This window comes from Lepisosteus platostomus, chromosome 24 (genome assembly GCF_059453375.1).
Source record: "Lepisosteus platostomus isolate fLepPlt1 chromosome 24, fLepPlt1.hap1, whole genome shotgun sequence".
Lineage (NCBI taxonomy): Eukaryota > Metazoa > Chordata > Actinopteri > Semionotiformes > Lepisosteidae > Lepisosteus > Lepisosteus platostomus.
The window spans coordinates 18,085,001-18,104,594 of NC_142634.1; the positions used below are offsets into that span (position 1 = coordinate 18,085,001).

The 19,594-nt window shown below is 52.0% G+C and overlaps 2 protein-coding genes across 5 annotated transcripts in view; both read left to right on the top strand.

The window, feature by feature from the left end:
* The window catches only part of msi1b (musashi RNA binding protein 1b), a 23,544-nt gene extending 9,582 nt beyond the window's left edge, over window positions 1-13,962 (top strand). The window contains exons 5-15 of one of the 4 annotated variants that reach the window (XM_088618282.1): window positions 1,352-1,393; window positions 1,910-2,002; window positions 6,940-6,988; window positions 7,637-7,719; window positions 7,980-8,097; window positions 9,404-9,484; window positions 10,379-10,435; window positions 10,957-11,019; window positions 11,241-11,392; window positions 11,979-12,025; window positions 12,236-13,962. In XM_088618282.1, the coding sequence (XP_088474408.1) occupies window positions 1,352-1,393; window positions 1,910-2,002; window positions 6,940-6,988; window positions 7,637-7,719; window positions 7,980-8,097; window positions 9,404-9,484; window positions 10,379-10,435; window positions 10,957-11,019; window positions 11,241-11,392; window positions 11,979-12,020 (780 nt within the window). In that variant the 3' untranslated portion in view covers window positions 12,021-12,025; window positions 12,236-13,962. Of the gene's footprint in view, window positions 1-1,351; window positions 1,394-1,909; window positions 2,003-6,939; window positions 6,989-7,636; window positions 7,720-7,979; window positions 8,098-9,403; window positions 9,485-10,378; window positions 10,436-10,956; window positions 11,026-11,240; window positions 11,393-11,978; window positions 12,026-12,235 lie in introns of all 4 variants that reach the window. The other 3 variants (XM_088618281.1, XM_088618279.1, XM_088618280.1) reach the window with 3 other exon arrangements.
* Window positions 13,963-14,974: 1,012 nt separating this feature from the next.
* LOC148641847 (phospholipase A2, minor isoenzyme-like) lies at window positions 14,975-18,033 on the top strand. The gene is made up of 3 exons (XM_088618330.1): window positions 14,975-15,121; window positions 17,027-17,183; window positions 17,674-18,033. The coding sequence occupies exons 1-3, from the start codon at window positions 15,088-15,090 to the stop codon at window positions 17,933-17,935; spliced, it is 453 nt and encodes a 150-aa protein (XP_088474456.1). The 5' UTR covers window positions 14,975-15,087; the 3' UTR covers window positions 17,936-18,033.
* Window positions 18,034-19,594: the final 1,561 nt, after the last annotated feature.

The window sequence follows — 19,594 nt, forward strand, 5'->3', positions numbered from 1 at the left end:
AGTGTGTGTGTGAGCTGGGACAGAGGCAGGAGTGTGTGTGTGAGCTGGGACAGAGGCAGGAGTGTGTCAGTGTGAGCTGGGACAGAGGCAGGAGTGTGTGTGTGAGCTGGGACAGAGGCAGGAGTGTGTGTGTGAGCTGGGACAGAGGCAGGAGTGTGTCAGTGTGAGCTGGGACAGAGGCAGGAGTGTGTGTGTGAGCTGGGACAGAGGCAGGAGTGTGTGTGTGAGCTGGGACAGAGGCAGGAGTGTGTCAGTGTGAGCTGGGACAGAGGCAGGAGTGTGTGTGTGAGCTGGGACAGAGGCAGGAGTGTGTGTGTGAGCTGGGACAGAGGCAGGAGTGTGTCAGTGTGAGCTGGGACAGAGGCAGGAGTGTGTCAGTGTGAGCTGGGACAGAGGCAGGAGTGTGTGTGTGTGAGCTGGGACAGAGGCAGGAGTGTGTGAGTGTGTGAGCTGGGACAGAGGCAGGAGTGTGTCAGTGTGAGCTGGGACAGAGGCAGGAGTGTGTATGTGTGTGTGTGAGCTGGGACAGAGGCAGGAGTGTGTCAGTGTGAGCTGGGAGAGAGGCAGGTGGGCTGGGGCACTGGCAGTGAGGAGCTCCAGCGTGCTCCCTGCCCAGTGGCTGGTAGTAGCCCAGGGGGTGGGTGTCCGGGCCCTGAGGGCTGTGTGTGTAACTCTGCCTGCCCCCCAGCCGCCGCGTGGCTGTCGCAGATGGGCCTGACAGCTCCTCCGAACCTCATCTCCCTGGAGATGCAGGTCTGCTGCTGGAGCAGCCTCGGCCGCCTTTAACCCCCTCATGACCTCGCAGCTCCGTGCTTCACCGTAGTGTGACACTGAACTGTCGTCTCCTCCTGGCAGCGCTGTTCAAGCAGTGTGCCCTGCTGTTCAGTGTGTCAACCTGTGAAATTAACACACTCCTAAACACTAGGCTACGATCACGGAGGAGCAGTGTTTACCACAGTGAGCAACACGAAGTCCTTCCAAGTGCATTGTGACCAGTGGAAGTATTCTTGTGACGCCCAGGCTGAGCGTGACTGGTGCGACTGTGGGCTGGAGCAGATTGCTCCAGCTGGGAGTAGGATACTCCAGGCTGGGTTGGTCGGAGCCGAGGACGTGTGGGCTGGACTGACCCGCATTCCTACTGTCCTACCCCTTGTCCTGGTGTGACGATGTCTGTGGAAATGCCTCTGGCTCTGGCCTGGAGATGCAGCTCTGATGCAGGGATGTAGGTCTTCCTCAGAAGACCTGATAAAATAGAGTTTAGCAGGAGTTTAAGTGTCTGAGTGAGTCAGAGCCTGACTTTATCCAGAGCTGCTCTCTCTATTTCTCAGTCTCTCGCCTCTGTCTCTTACAGATCGACCCAAAAGTTGCATTCCCCCGCAGAGCGCAGCCCAAGGTAGGTCAATTGTCACTCCTGCCTCTCTCTCCTCTCTCTCCTCTCTCTGTCCTGGGTCTCACCTGGGAGAAGGACAGTGTGTGAAAATGTAAGCTGACTTTCAGAGTGTAGCTAACTTAAGAGATGAAATCCCTCCACTGAGAGTACAGAGTGTCGTAAGACTGTTTAGAATTCAGGTCCCTGATCCCCTTGCTGGATTTTAAGGGACTGTCCTGTTTCCTGTGCAGGTGCTTACCCTATGATTGTTTTTAAATATAATCAGACGTTTCACAACTAGTAATATTATATTTGCTGTTTTATGGCTGTATATATAATTTAAATGGGTATCCTGGTTACCCTATAGCTACAGTCACAGTCTGCTATCAATAGCCTCCTTCCATTACTAATGCTCACCTGGTCACCTGTGCAAGGTGTTGACCAGGTTCTCAGCACAACAGCCTGGCCTCCGGAGAGGCACAAAGGAAACTGTGTGTGTCTGCATCTGCCTCATGGACACTCTTTCTCTCTCATGCTCAGATGGTGACTCGGACAAAGAAGATCTTCGTAGGCGGCTTATCAGTGAACACTACGATTGAGGACGTCAAGCAGTATTTTGACCAGTTTGGAAAGGTGTGTATCTCTCTGTAATTGAGTCTGTGTTCACCCAAAGTGCCAGGCTGCACATAAACACATGATGGAACTGATATAACTCCCCCCTCTGCCTCTCCTCCAGTCTGCCCCAGTCTCCCCCCTCTGTCTCCCCTCCAGTCTGCCCCCGTCTCCCCCCTCTGCATCTCCTCCAGTCTGCCCCAGTCTCCCCCCACTGCATCTCCTCCAGTCTGCCCCCGTCTCCCCCCTCTGCATCTCCTCCAGTCTGCCCCAGTCTCCCCCCTCTGCCTCTCCCCCAGTCTGCCCCAGTCTCCCCCCTCTGTCTCTCCTCCAGTCTGCCCCAGTCTCCCCCCTCTGTCTCTCCTCCAGTCTGCCCCAGTCTCCCCCCTCTGTCTCTCCTCCAGTCTGCCCCAGTCTCCCCCCTCTGCCTCTCCTCCAGTCTGCCCCAGTCTCCTCCCTCTGTCTCCCCTCCAGTCTGCCCCAGTCTCCCCCCTCTGTCTCCCCTCCAGTCTGCCCCATTCTCCCCCCTCTGTCTCTCCTCCAGTCTGCCCCAGTCTCCCCCCTCTGTCTCCCCTCCAGTCTGCCCCAGTCTCCCCCCTCTGTCTCCCCTCCAGTCTGCCCCAGTCTCCCCCCTCGGTCTCCCCTCCAGTCTGCCCCAGTCTCCCCCCTCTGCCTCTCCTCCAGTCTGCCCCAGTCTCCCCCCTCTGTCTCCCCTCCAGTCTGCCCCATTCTCCCCCCTCTGTCTCTCCTCCAGTCTGCCCCAGTCTCCCCCCACTGCCCCTCTGTTTGCTTCAGCTCCTCTCTCTGTCCCTATCTCTCCCAGCCTCTCCACTCTCTCCCTGTGTGCTCAGTCTGGCCTGACTGCTGCTCTTTCCAAAAGCCGAAACAAACAATCTTTAGTCTTGTGCATCTGAGCTCCAGACTGGAGCAGAGGTTTAAAATTGAAGGTTGGATTGAATGTGCGGTGAGCTCAGTGGGAGTGCAGTGGGAATACAGTGAGCTCAGTGGGAGTACAGTGAGCTCAGTGGGAGTACAGTGGGAGTACAGTGAGCTCAGTGGGAGTGCAGTGGGAGTACAGTGAGCTCAGTGGGAGTGCAGTGGGAGTACAGTGAGCTCAGTGGGAGTGCAGTGGGAGTACAGTGAGCTCAGTGGGAGTGCAGTGGGAATACAGTGAGCTCAGTGGGAGTACAGTGAGCTCAGTGGGAGTGCAGTGGGAGTGCGGTGAGCTCAGTGGGAGTGCAGTGAGCTCAGTGGGAGTGCAGTGGGAGTACAGTGAGCTCAGTGGGAGTACAGTGAGCTCAGTGGGAGCTCAGTGGGAGTGCGGTGAGATCAGTGGGAGTGCAGTGAGCTCAGTGGGAGCTCAGTGGGAGTGCGGTGAGCTCAGTGGGAGTGCAGTGAGCTCAGTGGGAGTGCAGTGGGAGTACAGTGAGCTCAGTGGGAGTACAGTGAGCTCAGTGGGAGCTCAGTGGGAGTGCGGTGAGATCAGTGGGAGTGCAGTGAGCTCAGTGGGAGCTCAGTGGGAGTGCAGTGAGCACAGTGGGAGTGCAGTGAGCTCAGTGGGAGCGCAAAGGGAGTGCAGTGAGCACAGTGGGAGTGCAGTGGGAGTGCGGTGAGCTCAGTGGGAGTGCAGCGAGCTCAGTGGGAGTACAGTGAGCTCAGTGGGAGTGCAGTGGGAGTGCGGTGAGCTCAGTGGGAGTGCAGTGAGCTCAGTGGGAGCGCAAAGGGAGTGCAGTGAGCACAGTGGGAGTGCAGTGGGAGTGCGGTGAGCTCAGTGGGAGTGCAGCGAGCTCAGTGGGAGTACAGTGAGCTCAGTGGGAGTGCAGTGGGAGTGCGGTGAGCTCAGTGGGAGTGCAGTGAGCTCAGTGGGAGCGCAAAGGGAGTGCAGTGAGCACAGTGGGAGTGCAGTGGGAGTGCGGTGAGCTCAGTGGGAGTGCAGCGAGCTCAGTGGGAGTACAGTGAGCTCAGTGGGAGTGCAGTGGGAGTGCGGTGAGCTCAGTGGGAGTGCAGTGAGCTCAGTGGGAGCGCAAAGGGAGTGCAGTGAGCACAGTGGGAGTGCGTTGAGCTCAGTGGGAGTGTGGTGAGAGTGCAGGGAGTGCACAGAGGCTAGCCTGCGCTGCATGTATGGACAGGCGGGGAGAGGACAGAGCCGGTGGAGGGAGAGGGACAGGGAAAGAGGCAGAGGGAGAAGGAGAGGAGGTGCGGTGAGGTGGGTGTGGGGGATTAACGGGGCCTGAACTAATCTCATGTAGCAGCTGCAGCAGGGCCCCTCCTCGGAGTCCTGGTTGCCATGGAGACCTGGCCAGTGCAGGCCGTCCCGGGCAGAGCTATTGTTCGTCCCAATTCAGTGGCCTGGGGGGGAGCACTCCACAGTAATAACACTGAAGAGCTAAAAGTACACACACACATCGACACAGCCTGACACACACTGTTACATGCAGTCTGATACATACTGACTACAATCTAACACTTCCTCCTCTAGTCTGACACACACTGACACACATACTCTGCCAGTTTGACACACACACTCTAACACACAGTCTGAGACACGTACACAGATACACAATTTGACACACTCTCATCAGGTCAGACACTCTTACACAGTCTGACACACTCGCTCACAGCAGGTTGACTGGGGGCCTTGTGGGAAGAAGGTCCTGTCTGTGTCAGCGAGGGTCTGTGTGCTGGGGGTCTCTGTCAGCTCGGTGCTCTTCCAGGCTGGAGTGTTTCGTAGTCAGCAGGCCAGGCTGCTGTGAAGGAGGGACTCTCCACCTCTGCAGACCGAGGGCAGAGTTCTGTGGGCTATGAACCTGTTAGAGCTGTCTGACAGCTGTGTGTGGGTACTGCTCCTGTCAGCGTTGTGCCGGAGTTGAATTGTTTGTGCTCCTGTCAGTGTTGTGCCGGAGTTGAGTTGTCTGTGCTCCTGTCAGCGTTCTGCCGGAGTTGAGTTGTTCGCAGTGCAAGAAGACAGGGAGAGGGAGCAGGGAGACAGTGGTGAATATGTAACAAAGGTGTCTCTCTGCATCAGGACTGCATGCTAGTATCACTGAGAAAAGGACCTGCCTCCCTCTCTTGCCTGTCTGTGTCCTGTGAGGTCTGAATTACTGAGCCAGACTCCACACCTCTGCCAGCCAGAGACTACCATTCCTGGCTGTGCCCAGAGCCTAATTAGAAATGCCAGGATTTTTCCACAGAGAGACTGGCTGAGTCCAGGACGTGGCTATTAAGGTTGGAACTGGATTCCAGTTGTAGCAGAATTGATGCTGTTCCCTAAAGCAATGAGATTCCCAGCTGCACCTGGAACAGACGATGCAATGAGACAGGTACACGTGGAAGGGGCAGGTCTCTAGGGCAGTGAAACAGGTACAGGTGTAGGGAGTGGGTCTCTAGGGCAGTGAAACAGGTACAGGTGTAGGGAGTGGGTCTCTAGGGCAGTGAAACAGGTACAGGTGTAGGGAGTGGGTCTCTAGGGCAGTGAAACAGGTACAGGTGTAGGGAGTGGGTCTCTAGGGCAGTGAAACAGGTACAGGTGTAGGGAGTGGGTCTCTAGGGCAATGAAACAGGTACAGGTGTAGGGAGTGGGTCTCTAGGGCAGTGAAACAGGTACAGGTTGAGGGGGCAGGTCTCCAGTGCAGTGAGACAGGTACATGTGTAGGGGCAGGTTTCTCCAGGAAGTGTGGTGAGACAGGCAGAGATGTGTGAAGCATCAGGGTGAGAGTGAGAGAAAGAGGAGTCAGTCATTTGGAGAACTAAAGACTAACTAAGGGAGAATGTGGGAAAGAGACAGAGAGAACGAGGGCGCTGGGCTCCAGTCAGCCATATGGTTCCCGATTACAGCGCCTGACTGGATGCATTGTGATAGAAAGAGGGACACAGGGGGAGAGAGCAGAGGCACAGCCCCGTCGGCAGAGGGGCAACGGCTTCTCTGGGTCCTGGTCCAGGGTTCGAGAGAAAGCAGCGGCAGACGGCAGAGGGAGAGATGGCCAGAGAGACAGGGAGTGTAAATGTCAGAGTGTGAGAGGCAGGCTGGCAGGACGCCCTGACCCTGTGACCTTTCGCAGGCAGAGGGGGACTGAGTGCCGAGCACGAGCAGACACCCAAGAGCGAGAGCAGGCTCAGGTGCAGCACAGAGAGCTTTTACAGCCCCTCGAAGTTTCTCTCGGAGGTGTGTGAGAGGGGGAGGGGAGCTGTTTGTAAGGAATCGGACAGACAGCAGTCTGTGCCAACAAACAACAAAGAGCCAGAAGTCTTTTGTTCGCGCCCTCTTTCTCATTCTCTCTCTCCCTGCCTCCCTCCCTCCCTCTCTGCCCTGCTCTCTTTCCCCCTGCGCTCTCTTCTCCTGCCCCCCTCTCTCGGGGTGGAGGGGGAGGTTAAGCCTCCTTATAGAAATTCTTTTCCGCGTCTCCATGACAATGCAAAACTTTGCGGGAAGTGAAAGGGAGGCCAGAGAATGGCACACAGTTTCTCAAAGCCCCCCCGCCAGAGGTCTATTGAGAGAGCGGGCTGCGAGCTGAGACTCGGCTGTCTTGGGGTGGAGGGAGGACGGGGTCCCCCCTGGTCCCAGAGCGCCTCGCGGCCCGGCCTGCGATCTCACCCGCTCTCTTTGCCTCCTGCGGCAGGCAGACACCCTCCCTCTCCTGGTGCGGACCAGGTGGCCTGTGGCTTCACACCACTGGGGGGCGCTGTGCCTCACACGCGCTCCTCAGGCTGCAGTGAGAAAACAAAGAACCTCGATGAGGATGTGAGATGTAAAGTAACACCAAGTTGGGCCTGATAATTATTATACACGGGAATGATTGACTTTCCAGTGGCGTGTTCTTTTATATGCATGTATGTGACACCCTGCTTAACCCCTGTTTGGAAAGTGCGCACCGGCCCCCCTGTATCCTGCTGGGGGCGCTCTGCTCCACTCGCTGTGCAGGGTGCCTGTCCAGCCTCCTGACCGTCTGTCTGCCTTGCAGGTCGACGACGCCATGCTCATGTTCGACAAGACGACCAATCGGCACAGAGGTTAGTCCCTGCAGCTGTCAGCCAATCAGAAGGGGCTGTGGGTTCCACACTGGCCGCCAGGGAGAGGAAACCTTACCATTATCATGTGTCTCGTGAGGTCAGAGGGCACTAGTGAGGTATTGAGGGGGAGTCTCAGGAGTCTGAGGAGCCCGGGCCTGCTGGTGAGCCTGGTGGTGTGGTGTTTGCAGCCTCTGCTCACTGCCTGAGCGTCCCTCAGCGCTGTCATCCTACAGGGCGAGACAGAGCCACAGGGATGCACAGGGATCAGCGAGGAAAGAGCACATTTCCCACTGCTCATTCAGCAGGGTCAACCTTCGCTGGGGCTGGACTGGGATCAGGGAGAGTTGCTGAGGTGACCAAACGGAACGGGGCTGGTCTAATTAGCCTTCTGGTTAATCAGAGCTCAGGGTAAACCTCTTTCCCAGCCTGCTGACTGATTGATTGTGACGGGGAGAAGCTCAGCACTAAATCCTCCAGCGAGAGAGGGAGAAACAGAGGGAGGCAGGGGGGCTGAGTCAGGACATTGTGGACCTGGCATGTGCAGAGATGTGGAGGGAGGAGGGACTGAGGAAGGCAATGTGACGATCGGGGCTGCTACTGGGAGAGAGGAGCTGCTCACACTGAGAGGTGTCTGTGTCTGCACTGCAGGTTTCGGATTTGTGACGTTCGAGAATGAAGATGTTGTGGAGAAAGTGTGCGAAATTCACTTCCATGAAATCAACAACAAAATGGTGAGGAGGAAGAGGGAAAGGCTCTGTGTCTGTGGGACCAGCGGTGTCTCACAGTGGGTGTGTCTGTCAGTTACAATGGGCGTGTATAGTGTGTGTCTAGAAACTCTTGTCTGTGGGAGTGGCAGGGGGTCTGTGGGGGTGAAAGGGGGGAGGGTCTGTGGGAGTGGCAGGGGGACTGTGGGAGTGGCGGGGGGGGTCTGTGGGGGTGACAGGAGGGAGGGTCTGTGGGGGTGACAGTGAGACATGACTCTGTCTTGCAGGTGGAGTGTAAGAAAGCTCAGCCAAAGGAAGTGATGTCACCGACAGGCTCTGCGCGGGGGCGTTCCCGAGTGATGCCCTATGGGATGGACGCCTTCATGCTAGGAATCGGCATGCTGGGTAGGAAGCCTTCGCCTTATTCAGCGTCAACCCCAGGACATCTGATTGACTTGTGATAGGCTGGGACGGGCATCTGGCCACTGCCTCCACTAATTAACTAGGGTTCCACTTTTTCTGCTACAAAGTACCTGATATTTTACTGATTCACTGGGATTAATTCTGACTCTCTGTTTCACTCATTATACTCTCATTTTTATGAAATTGAAATATTGAGTTGAAGGATAGTTTCAGTTTGGAAGCTGAACCAGTTGTGAAATGTAAAACACCCTCCACACACTCAATGGAGAGCCACTCACACAGTGGGAGTTGTTTTGACCCTTGTTTATGGCTGCCTGGATACCACAGTGATTTAGGCAGCAGGATAATTAATAGTAATAATAATAATATAGCACTTTTCTGCAAAGTGCTATACAGGTACTGGGGACCTCCACCAGCAGTGTGCAGCCCCACCTGGGTGCTACACCAGTCCACTCCCCGCACAGGAGCTCTCAGTGGGGAGGAGAGCAGAGTGAAGAAGCCAGTTCAGAGAGGGGGGTTATTAAGAGGCCATGCTGGGTAAAGGCCAGGGTGAAATGATGATAGTTAGGATGATGGTGCTTCTCAGAAGTAAAAAAACAAACGTGTACAAAAACAGAAACCGTTCAAACACATGTAGACATTGTCAAAAGGTATATACGTTAGCATTTATCATTTTCTCTAATTAAAACTGTTTTTATTCATTTTACACCAATTTCAACTCACATTTTGTATTTAGAAGAGAAACAAAATCAGCAAAGGTTTCTTGATTTTGTTTTAATAAAAACCCAAACTGGAACACTATGAACAACAGACCCGCAAGAGGACAGACACACCAGACCCCAGCGCGGGGCTATGGAGCTCCGACTGACTCACGTGTGGCGCCCAGGCTCCCTCTGGTGGTGTGAGTGTGCAGCTACACTGACCTAGCTCCGCAGAGCGATGTGCTGTACTTTTCTCTTCTGATTTTAGATAATCTTTACCAGTACACCTCCACCTGAAGACAGAATTATTGATAAGTATATAACCTCTGTAGTCTTAGCTGTCGTAGGGCACACCTGACAATTCTAACCTTCAAATGAACAGGGGCTATTAAAAATACAATTCATACGGTCTGCTATGTCAGATTCACATTGTTTTCAATGGTATTAATTGTGTTAATACACAAAATTCCTTGTCCATGGCTTCAAGCGGTGCTTAACAAGTGATGCATATCTCTGTGCTCCCTGGTCCTGTTTCCATGGAGATGACCCTCTGCCCCATCCTCACCTGGATGCTCTCTCCTGCGCAGGTTACCCAGGATTCCAGGCAGCGACCTACGCCAGCCGCGGCTACACTGGCATCACTCCTGGCTACACCTACCAGTTCCCAGGTGAGCCCGCCCTCCCACCTTGCTCCGTTCCATGATTGGCTGATTGGGGTGGGGGCTGGCAGTAATTAATGTGATTCAAGTAGTGAGACGATAAGGAGGCCAGCAGATGTGAAGGGCAGGAGGAATGTTCAGAGAAATGGAACAAGAATTTCAGAGATGGTAGACAGACTCCAGTTACACGTCACTCTGATCCATTCCAGGTTTTACCAGGTGCCAGGCCCCTGTGCCAGAGTCGGCACCGGATTTCATGCTTGTTACCGTATATTCAGTCAGCGCGGTGCCGAACTCCTGTTCCTCAGAGTACCTTTGCCTGTCAGTCTCGTCAGTGTAGCTTGCTGAAGTAGGTCCTGATGATGCTGAGCAGTGAGCATATACTGTATGGTACCCCTGTGCACTTGCCCTGTGATAGCCAGCAGGCAAGTGCACAGGGGGCACTGCAGTTCCTCATGCTACCAGCTGAGGGAACAGAGTGTGGGAGTGACTGGGCAGGAGGGTGTCACACACGTGCACGCTCACTCGTGCACATGCACACTCACACATATGCACACTCACATGTACAGGGGACTGTCTGTTTGTTTCTCTAGCTGTTTCACTGGCTGCTTGTAAATTTCAGGGAGCTGGGCGTCATGTCTGTCCCTTCCCCCTTCCCAGAGAAATGCTGGAAAGGGGGAATTGTTCTGGGGGATGGGTAGCTGCAGGTCAGGTTCAGGTCTCCCTCGAGCGCCAGGTCTCTGCTCACTCTTGTTCTTTCACACTGTGGACTGTGAGCCTGACCACCTCTCGCCTGTCTCTCACCCCTCTCTGGGTCCCTCATGTCTCCCTGTCTCCTCTCCTCCCTCTCTCCATGAGCTGCCCTGCTGTGCTGTTAAAGGATTCTCTGAATTTCTATTCTAGAATTCCATTTAGAGAGGACCCCCCTCCTGACTTCACCCCACCCCCCCGAGATCACAGGTCAGTTCACGCTCCTGAGGTTTACAAGCAGCATGCTACCTGTCCTGTCCTCCTGTCTTCCTCTCTGTGTGTGAGAGAGTGTGAGTCTGTGAGTGTGAGTGTATGTGTGGACGAGTGTGAATGAGTGTGAGAGACTGAGTGACAATGTGAGAGAGTGAGAGTATGAGTGTTAGACTGTGAGTGTGTGACACTGTGAGAGAGAGAATGTGAGTGCTTGTGCGAAAGTGTGCCACAGTATTTGTGAACACCTGTCCTGCCCAGTCAGTGCAGCTCAGGCTCTTTGCTCTGGCTTGAACACGCTTGGTTTCTTCTGGTTTCTTGGTTTGTTCTTGCCGATTGCCCTTTTTTCCGATTCCAGTCTCTCAGGGGTGGTCCGGGCTTGATGCAGTCGATCACATGATTGTGCATAGTGGTGATTCATAAGGATTGCATGAGTCCCTCCTCCCTGCCTCCTGTCCCTGATCTCGGTGCCATGGGTGAGGTGCTGCCGTACTGACTCCTCTCCTCTCTCTCTCTCTCAGCCATTCCTCTCACAGCGTATGGACCAATGGCAGCCGCCGCCGCAGCTGCTGCAGTGGTGAGAGGTACAGGTAGGGGGCGCTGCTCCACGTTACATTCAGTATCTGTGCCGTGTTTACGTTCTCCCCTCTCCCTCTGTCCCTTCTTCTCCTTTCTAAATTCAGTTTGTAACGCAGCTTGATATAAAAATCGAGCATTCCCTCTGAGCTGTTAGAGCATTGACTTTGCCCGTGAACGCAGGCGAAGGACGAGCATGAAGGAAACTGACACCATCCCTCTCTCTCAGGCTCCACCGCCTCCCGCTCCGGGGGCTTCCTGGGGGCCAGCAGCCCTGGGCCAATGGCAGACCTGTATGGAGCCAACCAGGACTCAGGAGTCAGCAGTTACATCAGCGCTGCCAGCCCCGCCCCCAGCACGGGGTTCGGACACAGCCTGGGGGTGAGTCTATCACACGGCACGCAGCTGGAGGCTGGAGCCCCCCAGGCCTGTGAGCAGCTCATTGACCCAAGGGCCTCGTCCAGACATCTCTCGAGAGAAGCCAGGGTATCAGCTTCAATAACATGGCTGGGTGGCTTGTTCCAGACTCCCACAACCCTCTGTGTAAAGACTCGCCTCCTGTTGTTGGTTTTAAATGCACTTACACATAGTTTCCTGTTGTGTCTCATGGTTTGTATTTCACTGTTGATGTTGGAAGAAATCCTCTGGGGTGACCCAGTGGAAAAGCAAGATGTTCAACTTCTTTGTCAAACTCAAGAGCAGCACTACAGCTGTCTGTTACATAACACCCAGAAACATGACATCAGAAGACATCTCACCATTGGCTTGAGGTGTCCTGCGTTGCACTGGCTGCTTTGAGAAGTATTCTGGTGACATTGTGGACATACAGACTTCATTTCTGTGCTCCTGTTCCCACAGCCTCATACTGACTGACATGCGCAGAGTATATGTGACACAGAGACATTCATTGGGAGGGTTTGACAGAATTCTGCTGCCATGTCTCTAACTCTGTTGTCCTTCCCCTTAGGGTCCTCTGATCGCTACAGCGTTCACTAATGGCTACCACTGAGACAGGTGAGTTCTGGAAGGACACTGCCAGATACTGAGAATCTGAGTCACTGAGAATCTGAGAAACAGAGGCATACTGACAGTGCGATACTGAGAGACTCACTGCTGTCTCTACAAAAACATACCTTCTGTTCTCACGCCTCAGACCACCTCCATTTCAGTGATGTGGTGACATAATCTGACCTCCCTTGACCTCTCTGTCTCTGTGTCCCTCAGGCTTTCTGTCTGCCAGTAAGAAGATGGGGTTAAAGCTGCTGTGGTCCAATCAGTTTTCTTTTAACTGCTGCATTCTTATAAACTGCACATGGATTGGCTGTGGTGGCTCTAAATGACCCTGCCTTTGGACTCCACCCACCGACTGAAGATCATTCTCTTCCTGTTCCTGTACTAACATCACTTCCTCTCAGACTCCGCTTCCTGTCTTCCTTCCTGTAAACCTGTAGGTTTTTTGTAGTTTTCAAAGCTGTTTGTTTGTTGGTATCTTCCTGTTGCGCCAGGAGGTCTATAGAGCTTCTTAAAATTGAGCGGAAAAATGGTTTGTGATTGTGTTAGAAAATGTGCTGAACATCCCTCTTTTATTTTGTTTTATTTTTGCTTCCATTTATTCTTACTTTATTTTGGAGGAATATTATTTGGACTTTCGTGTTCTTGTGGGCTGATTATTGTATTGTCTGCAGTAACGTGGTCCCTGAGCTCGCTGGGGCAGAGGGGCACGTCCTGCACGAGACTGTGCGTCTGATTGTGTTTAACCTCCGCGTCTTACAACACAGCACAGAGCACCAATAAGCAAAATGCTGAAAAAAATGCTTTTTGAACAAATGCGAAAAACAGGAAACAAAAATGTATATTTTGCTAGTTTGAAAAAAAAAACCTTTGTAATATTCAAAAAAGTATTTTTCCAGAATTGGTTTTAAAAGCTGTTTTGTTTTTTTCCTGTAAGATATTGTAAATAGAGGAGCTGAGTCTGCGGGATGGTCAGACAGCAGTGTGCGCTGCCCAGGGTTTGGGGGTTTGGGGGCCCGCCACCAGCACCCCCCGAGTTTCTATTTTGCTTTGCTTCTTGAGACGTGGCTGTGCTGCTCTGTTGTCGTTTCTCTGCTGTTCCGCTCGTTTGTGACCTCTGACTAAAATGAAGGACAAACTGAGGAGAGATGGGGGCACCTCTCTGGGGCCTGGGCCTGGCTGCAGGCTGTTGGGGGTACAGGAGTGTGGGTCTGTTTGTTGGGGGGGTTGTCGAGGTTGCTATAGAAACCGCCAGCATCTCAGCTTGTCCACACAGACAGTCTCGGCTCCTCCAGTGTGTCGGTGCGCTGCAGGGCAGGGAGGGGGGCTCTCTGTTTCCCAGTCAGGCAGAGAGCTGTGGGATCACCTCGCTGTCCCGCATCGGAACGTCAAGGAGCACGGAGAGAGACGCCTGACCGGCTGGTGGGATCGTGAAGGATTTCTGACCCCCTGACCCCCTGACCCCCTGGCGCACGAGACACTGGGCACAGAGAGAGCATCACACGACTACTGGTGACACCAATACTGTAGTTATTTAACAGACTTAAAGAGCAATAAATTATTTTATCTAAAATAATAATAATAATGGTAATACAGTGGCATTCAGGAAAGCGTTTGACGATTTTATTTAATAAACAAAGCTGTATTTTTTCTTCCTGACCGGTTTATTTTGTTAATTTTATTGTTGTTTTGAATTTTAATTTGTGGGGTACCTGTCGCTCCTGGGGTGCGCGGCAGCACTGGGGAGGGGGGAGGGGGGAGGGGGGTGGCTGTAAAGATACAGACCTGTCTGCTTTTCAGCCAGTCAGTTATTTTTACACTCTGACCAAGGTCCTCAACGACACTGTAACCCTGAGAATTCACTCTCTCTCTCTGTTCTTTTCTCTTTATTCCACTCTGGAGATCCCTTTAAAATTCCTAATAAATTATTTTAAAACATTGCCCAGATTCCTCTGCTGGTGGCTGGAGAGTCAGAGTGTGAGCAAGCATGTGGTGCGCGTGGAGTGGGCTCAGAGTGGGGAGGGATGGGGACTGGCGTCTGGAAGTGGGGAGAGTAGTGAGTGTGGAAAGGGAGTGGGGAGAGTTCCTGGGTGGGGGTGGAGAGTGGGGAGAGTTCTTGAGTGGTGATGGAAAGTGGGTAGAGTTCCTGAGTGGGGAGAGTTCCTGGGTGGGGGTGGAGAGTGGGGAGAGCTCCTGGGTGGGGGTGGGGAGTGGGTAGAGTCTCTGAGTGGGGTCAGGTCCCAGTCCCTGAAGCTGGGCTGGTACTCTGGGGAAGCACAGGGAGGTGCTGAGGCTGTGAGAAGAGAGCAGCTGTCTGGAAACTGCACAGCTGGTCAGGATCAGTCACACCTTCTGTTTCCAGCTGGAACCTCTGCGTTCGACTTTGTCCTCTGTATTAAACATTAATCCTTCCCCACTGGTGTTACTGATAATGATCACAGGCAGGAGTGAGCCTGTAAAGTTGGTCCTTCTGTGGATGAAGACAAGATGAGAGATGACCAGGGGAAGGCCCCACAGACACAAGCACAGGCCAGGAGAGCTGGGAGGCTTTTGACTGGTCTTCTAACAGTTTAATTAATGCCATTGAAAATTGCTGTAACAAATCACAAAAAGTGAAAAAATGCATCAACAGATCACGTCACTGGGACAGATGCAACAGAAACAGTGTTAATGTCTGATTCTGCAGTGAAAGAGCTCCTGTCCGCAGGCACACGGCACGTGTGCTCTCACAGCCTGAGCGCGCGCGAGTATGAGAAGGACAGTCTATTGTCTAATTAGAGAGAGACAGACAGTGAGGGGAGCAGAAGGGGGCAGAGGGACAGAGCTGGTGATCCGGTTTCCATACATGGCCAGACAACGCACAGACCCCACCTCTCCGCCTGTCAGACTCGGGACTCGAGCTTTATTGGCGTGACAGGATGACAAAGGTTGCCAATGCAAATGCAGATCTCATTTCTCTGCTTCTCCCTGGCTCTGCCCTGTCTGCCCTCTCCCCTCTCTCTGTTCCCCTGTATATAACCAGTTCCAGAGGCAGACAGAATCAGTCACCCAGACATCCTGTCACTATGGACTCTTCTCTGCTGCTGCTTCTCCTCTGCGGTAAGACTCTGCTAACACTTCTGGACACCAGCTCACACAAGTTCAGATTCAAACAGCTTTAGTGGCTTGGCCAGTAAATTACAGTGTTGCAAAGCATATACGGTCGATTCAACATCTACATAATTTATAATGAAAATACATCACAGGACACTTACATACAACATGCAACACATAGATCGTCATTGAGAGACAGGCTCACTGTTCCTCAGGCTGGGACAGGAGATCACACACTGGGCTGCCAGTTCAACTGAGTTACCTCCTCCCTGTTTTGTTCTGGCAGGTGTGGGAATTCTGGGATTAGGTTTGTTATTTTTGGGAAGAATGTTTGGCTAATCCCCGAGTATTTCTCACAGTGCAGTAGGAAGTGCATTTCTGTCTCTGTTTCTCCCCGCTGGTGGTGGGAGCACAGCCTGTCCTCTCTGGAGAGCCAGGTCTGCCTGTGTCAGTTTCTCTGGCAAGGCTGTGCTCAGTCAGGCTCTGTTTGTTCTTGCTGTATCTTACCCTGGTCAGATAATCAGCTAGTGTGTATTGTCTGTTTAGTGTTCTATAGTATTCCAGTTCATGTTGTGTTTGTGTGTGTGTCCCAGCGGTTGAGGTAGTGTTGTTTATCTTGTGCTGCAGTTGATTGTGATTTGTGTTGCTGTAGCTGTGCTGGTTGGTGTCAGTGAGCTTCAGGACCAGCTGGCTGAGGAGCTCTTCTCTGGGATCAGCTCTGGGGTCTGGCTGGTAGGAATGTTGGTTACTGTTTCTCAGATGTAACCAGTATTTGATTGCTCTCTTCTGTTTATTGATTTGTGATGGGTATTGGCCTAAGTCAGTCCTACATGTGTTGTTAGGTGTTTTTCTATACACTTGGAGGTGTTTGTCCCATTTTTTGTGTAATCCTGGTTTGTGAGGGGACCCTACACTTCACTGCCATATAGGGCAATGGGTTGGATTATACTTTCAAATATTTGGAGCCAGATTCTTGTTGGTGGCTTGATGTTGAACAACCTCCTTCTTATTGCATAGAAAGCCCTTCTTTTCTCCTTCAGGGCCTAGCCTGCCAGGTCGATACTCCCAGATGAGCTCATTGTCAGTCCAAGGCATGTGTAGCTGCTTGTGTTCCAATGTGTTTCTGTTCAGTGTGAAGTGGTGCCTGTTTCCATGAGATTTGGCTTTCTTCTGGAAAACCATGTCATCTTGTCTTGTCCAGATGGGCTCTCAGTGCCCAGGTCTGACAGTACTGCTCCAGCAGTGCCAGACTCTGCTGCAGCCCCTGTTCTGTGGTCAACAACAGGACCAGGACATCAGTGTAGAGCAGAAACCTGATCTCGATGTCATGTAGTGTGAGACCAGGCTCTTCAGACTGTTCCAACATCTCTGCTAACTCATTGATCTAGATATTGAACAGTTTCAGGCTCAGGCTACAGCCCTGTCTCACCCCACAACCCTGAGTGAAGGATTCTGTACCTTTTTTCTGATTTTAACTGTGCACTTGCTCTCCGTGCACATTTATACACTCTCTGCTGCTTCACCCCTCCTCTTCCTCCTCTCTCACCCTTTCCTCTCGCTCTCACCCCCCCTCTGCTTACTCCTCTATCACCCTTCCACACTGCCTGTACTCTCACACTGCCTGTACCCCCACACTGCCTGTACCCTCACTCTGCTTGTACCCCCACACTGCCTGTACCACCACACTGTTTGTACCTTCACTCTGCCTGTACCCCCACACTGTCTGTACCCCCACACTATATGTTCCATCCCACTCTCAGTGCCCTTATTCTGCCTGTACCCCCACACTGTCAGTATCCTCACTCTGCCTGTACCCCCACACTATCTGTACCCCCCCACTCTCAGTACCCTCAGACTGTACCCCCACACTCTCTGTACCCTCACTCTGCCTGCCTCTCTCCTCTCTCTCAGGGTGCTGTGCTCAGGGTGCGCTGCTGCCTCTTGCTCTCTGGCAGTTTGGGGAGATGATTAAGTGTACCCAGCCCGGGAGGAACCCCCTGGACTACAATCAGTACGGCTGTTGGTGTGGCTTTGGTGGCATAGGGACACCCCTTGACCAGGTCGACAGGTGAGGTGGGGGGAGAGGAAGAAGCCTGCTCACACCTGGCTCTCCTGGGAAAGACAGAAACAAATCAGCAGGACTTGTGCAGAAAACCTGTGGGTTGTTGGCTTCTTGTAGGATTATTCTATGGGAAGTGGAATTGGGTTGGGCAGTAAACTAGGGTGCTGGTGGGCTGATGGACTTGTTGGGGTGCCGGTCATGTTTACATGTTTCAGCGCTTTCAGTGCTGGAATGTGACACCAGGAAGCACAGATCTAAATCCAGTGTTATTCTGTCAGAGTGGGACAGCTCTGACCCATACTCTCCTCTCCAGGAAGAAACAGGTTCGTTTGAACTCATTAGTTGTTTACTGGGAAGAGATAACAGCCCGAAGGTCTGAAATATGATGGTTCTTTTTTCTCTGGCCTCTGTTGAAAAGCACTGGTGATGGCGGACCTGGAGTAGCACTGAGGTGGTTGTTCTCAGACGTCTGACTGCGTTTCTCCATGTGTTCCAGCTGCTGCTACACCCATGACTACTGCTACAAGGCCAGCCGCAAGCTGCCCGCCTGTCGCCCCCTGGTGGACCTGCCCTACATTAAACAGTACAGCTTCTCGTGCTCTGGGGCGCAGGTGTCCTGCGGCAGCTCCAACGACCCGTGCCAGGCCTTCGTCTGTGAGTGCGACCGTGCGGCTGCTCGCTGCTTTGCCCAGGCTGGCTATAACCCACAGTACAAGGACCTGGACAAGGACCTGTACTGTGCTTCCCTGAGCCCCTGAGGCAGGATTCCTCATCCCCCTCGGAGCAGCAGCGCAGCACTGTGTTCTGACCTTCTCACACCTGTGGTTCTCTGAGCAAATAAAAGCTTCAAAATCCACATGGGCCCATTTCATCTGTTACAAATACTCCAGTCCAGCAGAAACATAAGCTGTCTACTGTCTGTCTTACTGGCAGGGATAGTGGTTGTCTGCTCTTCTGCAGATACATACTTTAGGTATTGATCAATATGATCAGCATTTGGGTTTATGATCATTGTGATGAGTATTTGAGTCAGTGATCAGTATGATCAGTGTTTGGGTTGAATTGAATTAACCTGTATTGCCCCCAATGGAGTTTCTTTCACATCAAGAATTCATACACATATAACACAAAATAAAGACAGTACGATCCAAAGATACAAAAAAACATTTAACAATATCGCTTAATCAGACTTCTTCCAGTACCACAAGTTTAAAAAAGACAGATAACTGGTAAAGTGTCTAAAACAGCAACAACAATAATAAGATCCCTACCTGCAAACAATCTTTTCATTGTTCAACAATTGAATGCTTCTAGGTAAAAAAGTAGGAGTAAATGTTCTCTATATGGGGGATGTGGTACCTCCTCCCAGAGAGCAGGAGAGTATATTCTGACAAGAGAGGATTAGAAGGGTCATCTAAGATTTGAGACGTCACTTCCTTAGGTGGGTTAGTTATTCTAAGGACGCAACAGTAATCCTGCCACCTGTACTAATCACTGTGTTCAGTTTCTGTGTCTTGTTTTTGTTCTGCAAGGACAAGGTACCTTCCCTTAATTAATTATAATACATGCTTACACTAATATAGCACTTTTCTGGACACTCCACTCTATGATGTGATGGCAGCCATAGTACACCAGTACTCTCACCACACACCAGCTCTCAGTGCGGAGGAGAACAGTGATGCAGCCAGTTCAGAGATGGGGACTATTAGGAGGCCATGATTGGTAAGGGCTAATGGGAAATTTGGCCAGGATAATGGGGTAACACTCCTACTCTTTTTGAGAAACCCTGGGATTATTAATGACCACAGAGGACCTCAGTTTTCCGTCTCGTCAGAAGGACGGCGCCTTTTTACAGTACAGTGTCCCCGTCACTATACAAAGGCAGGATGAGCACTCCCTACTGGCCCCACTGGCACCTCTTCCAGCAGCAGCCTTAGCTTTCCCAGGAGTCTCCCATCCAGGTGCTGACCAGGCTCATATCTGCTGATCTTCAGTGGATTACCAGTTGTGAGTTGCAGGCTGCTGGCATATCACCATAGGTTAGAATGTCCTGAATCAAATTCTTCTAAACAAGTCTCAAAATTCTATGTCCACTGAGTAAGTGTATGATGTACTTGCATATCCAAAAGCTTCCCTACCAACCTGTTTGCCTTAATAGTGTTAAATGTTGATGAAAATTCAGGTAAAAGTATGTGCTCATAGGATGATGGAGTTTCTAAGTGCTTGTACACTTGATTTAACAAAGTCACAGTTGCATCTTCATCTCCTTGTTTGCCCTGTAGCAAACTGATAGAGTTCCTTGAGTGCACTGGTTGTCGAATAAAGATGGAACAAAACTATTCATTCAAAACATTTACTTGCAAATAAAATTATTGTTACTAGATGGAAGTGTTTTAATTAATAATGGTTGGTAATCA

What these genes read in the sequence shown, in the direction of transcription:
- LOC148641847 (XM_088618330.1), top strand. Translation starts at nt 15,088, where the DNA reads ATGGACTCTTCTCTGCTGCTGCTTCTCCTCTGCG. An exon ending in GCTGCTGCTTCTCCTCTGCG is followed by an intron (nt 15,122 to 17,026) that starts GTAAGACTCTGC and finishes CCTCTCTCTCAG; the next exon opens with GGTGCTGTGCTCAGGGTGCG. An exon ending in CCCCTTGACCAGGTCGACAG is followed by an intron (nt 17,184 to 17,673) that starts GTGAGGTGGGGG and finishes CATGTGTTCCAG; the next exon opens with CTGCTGCTACACCCATGACT.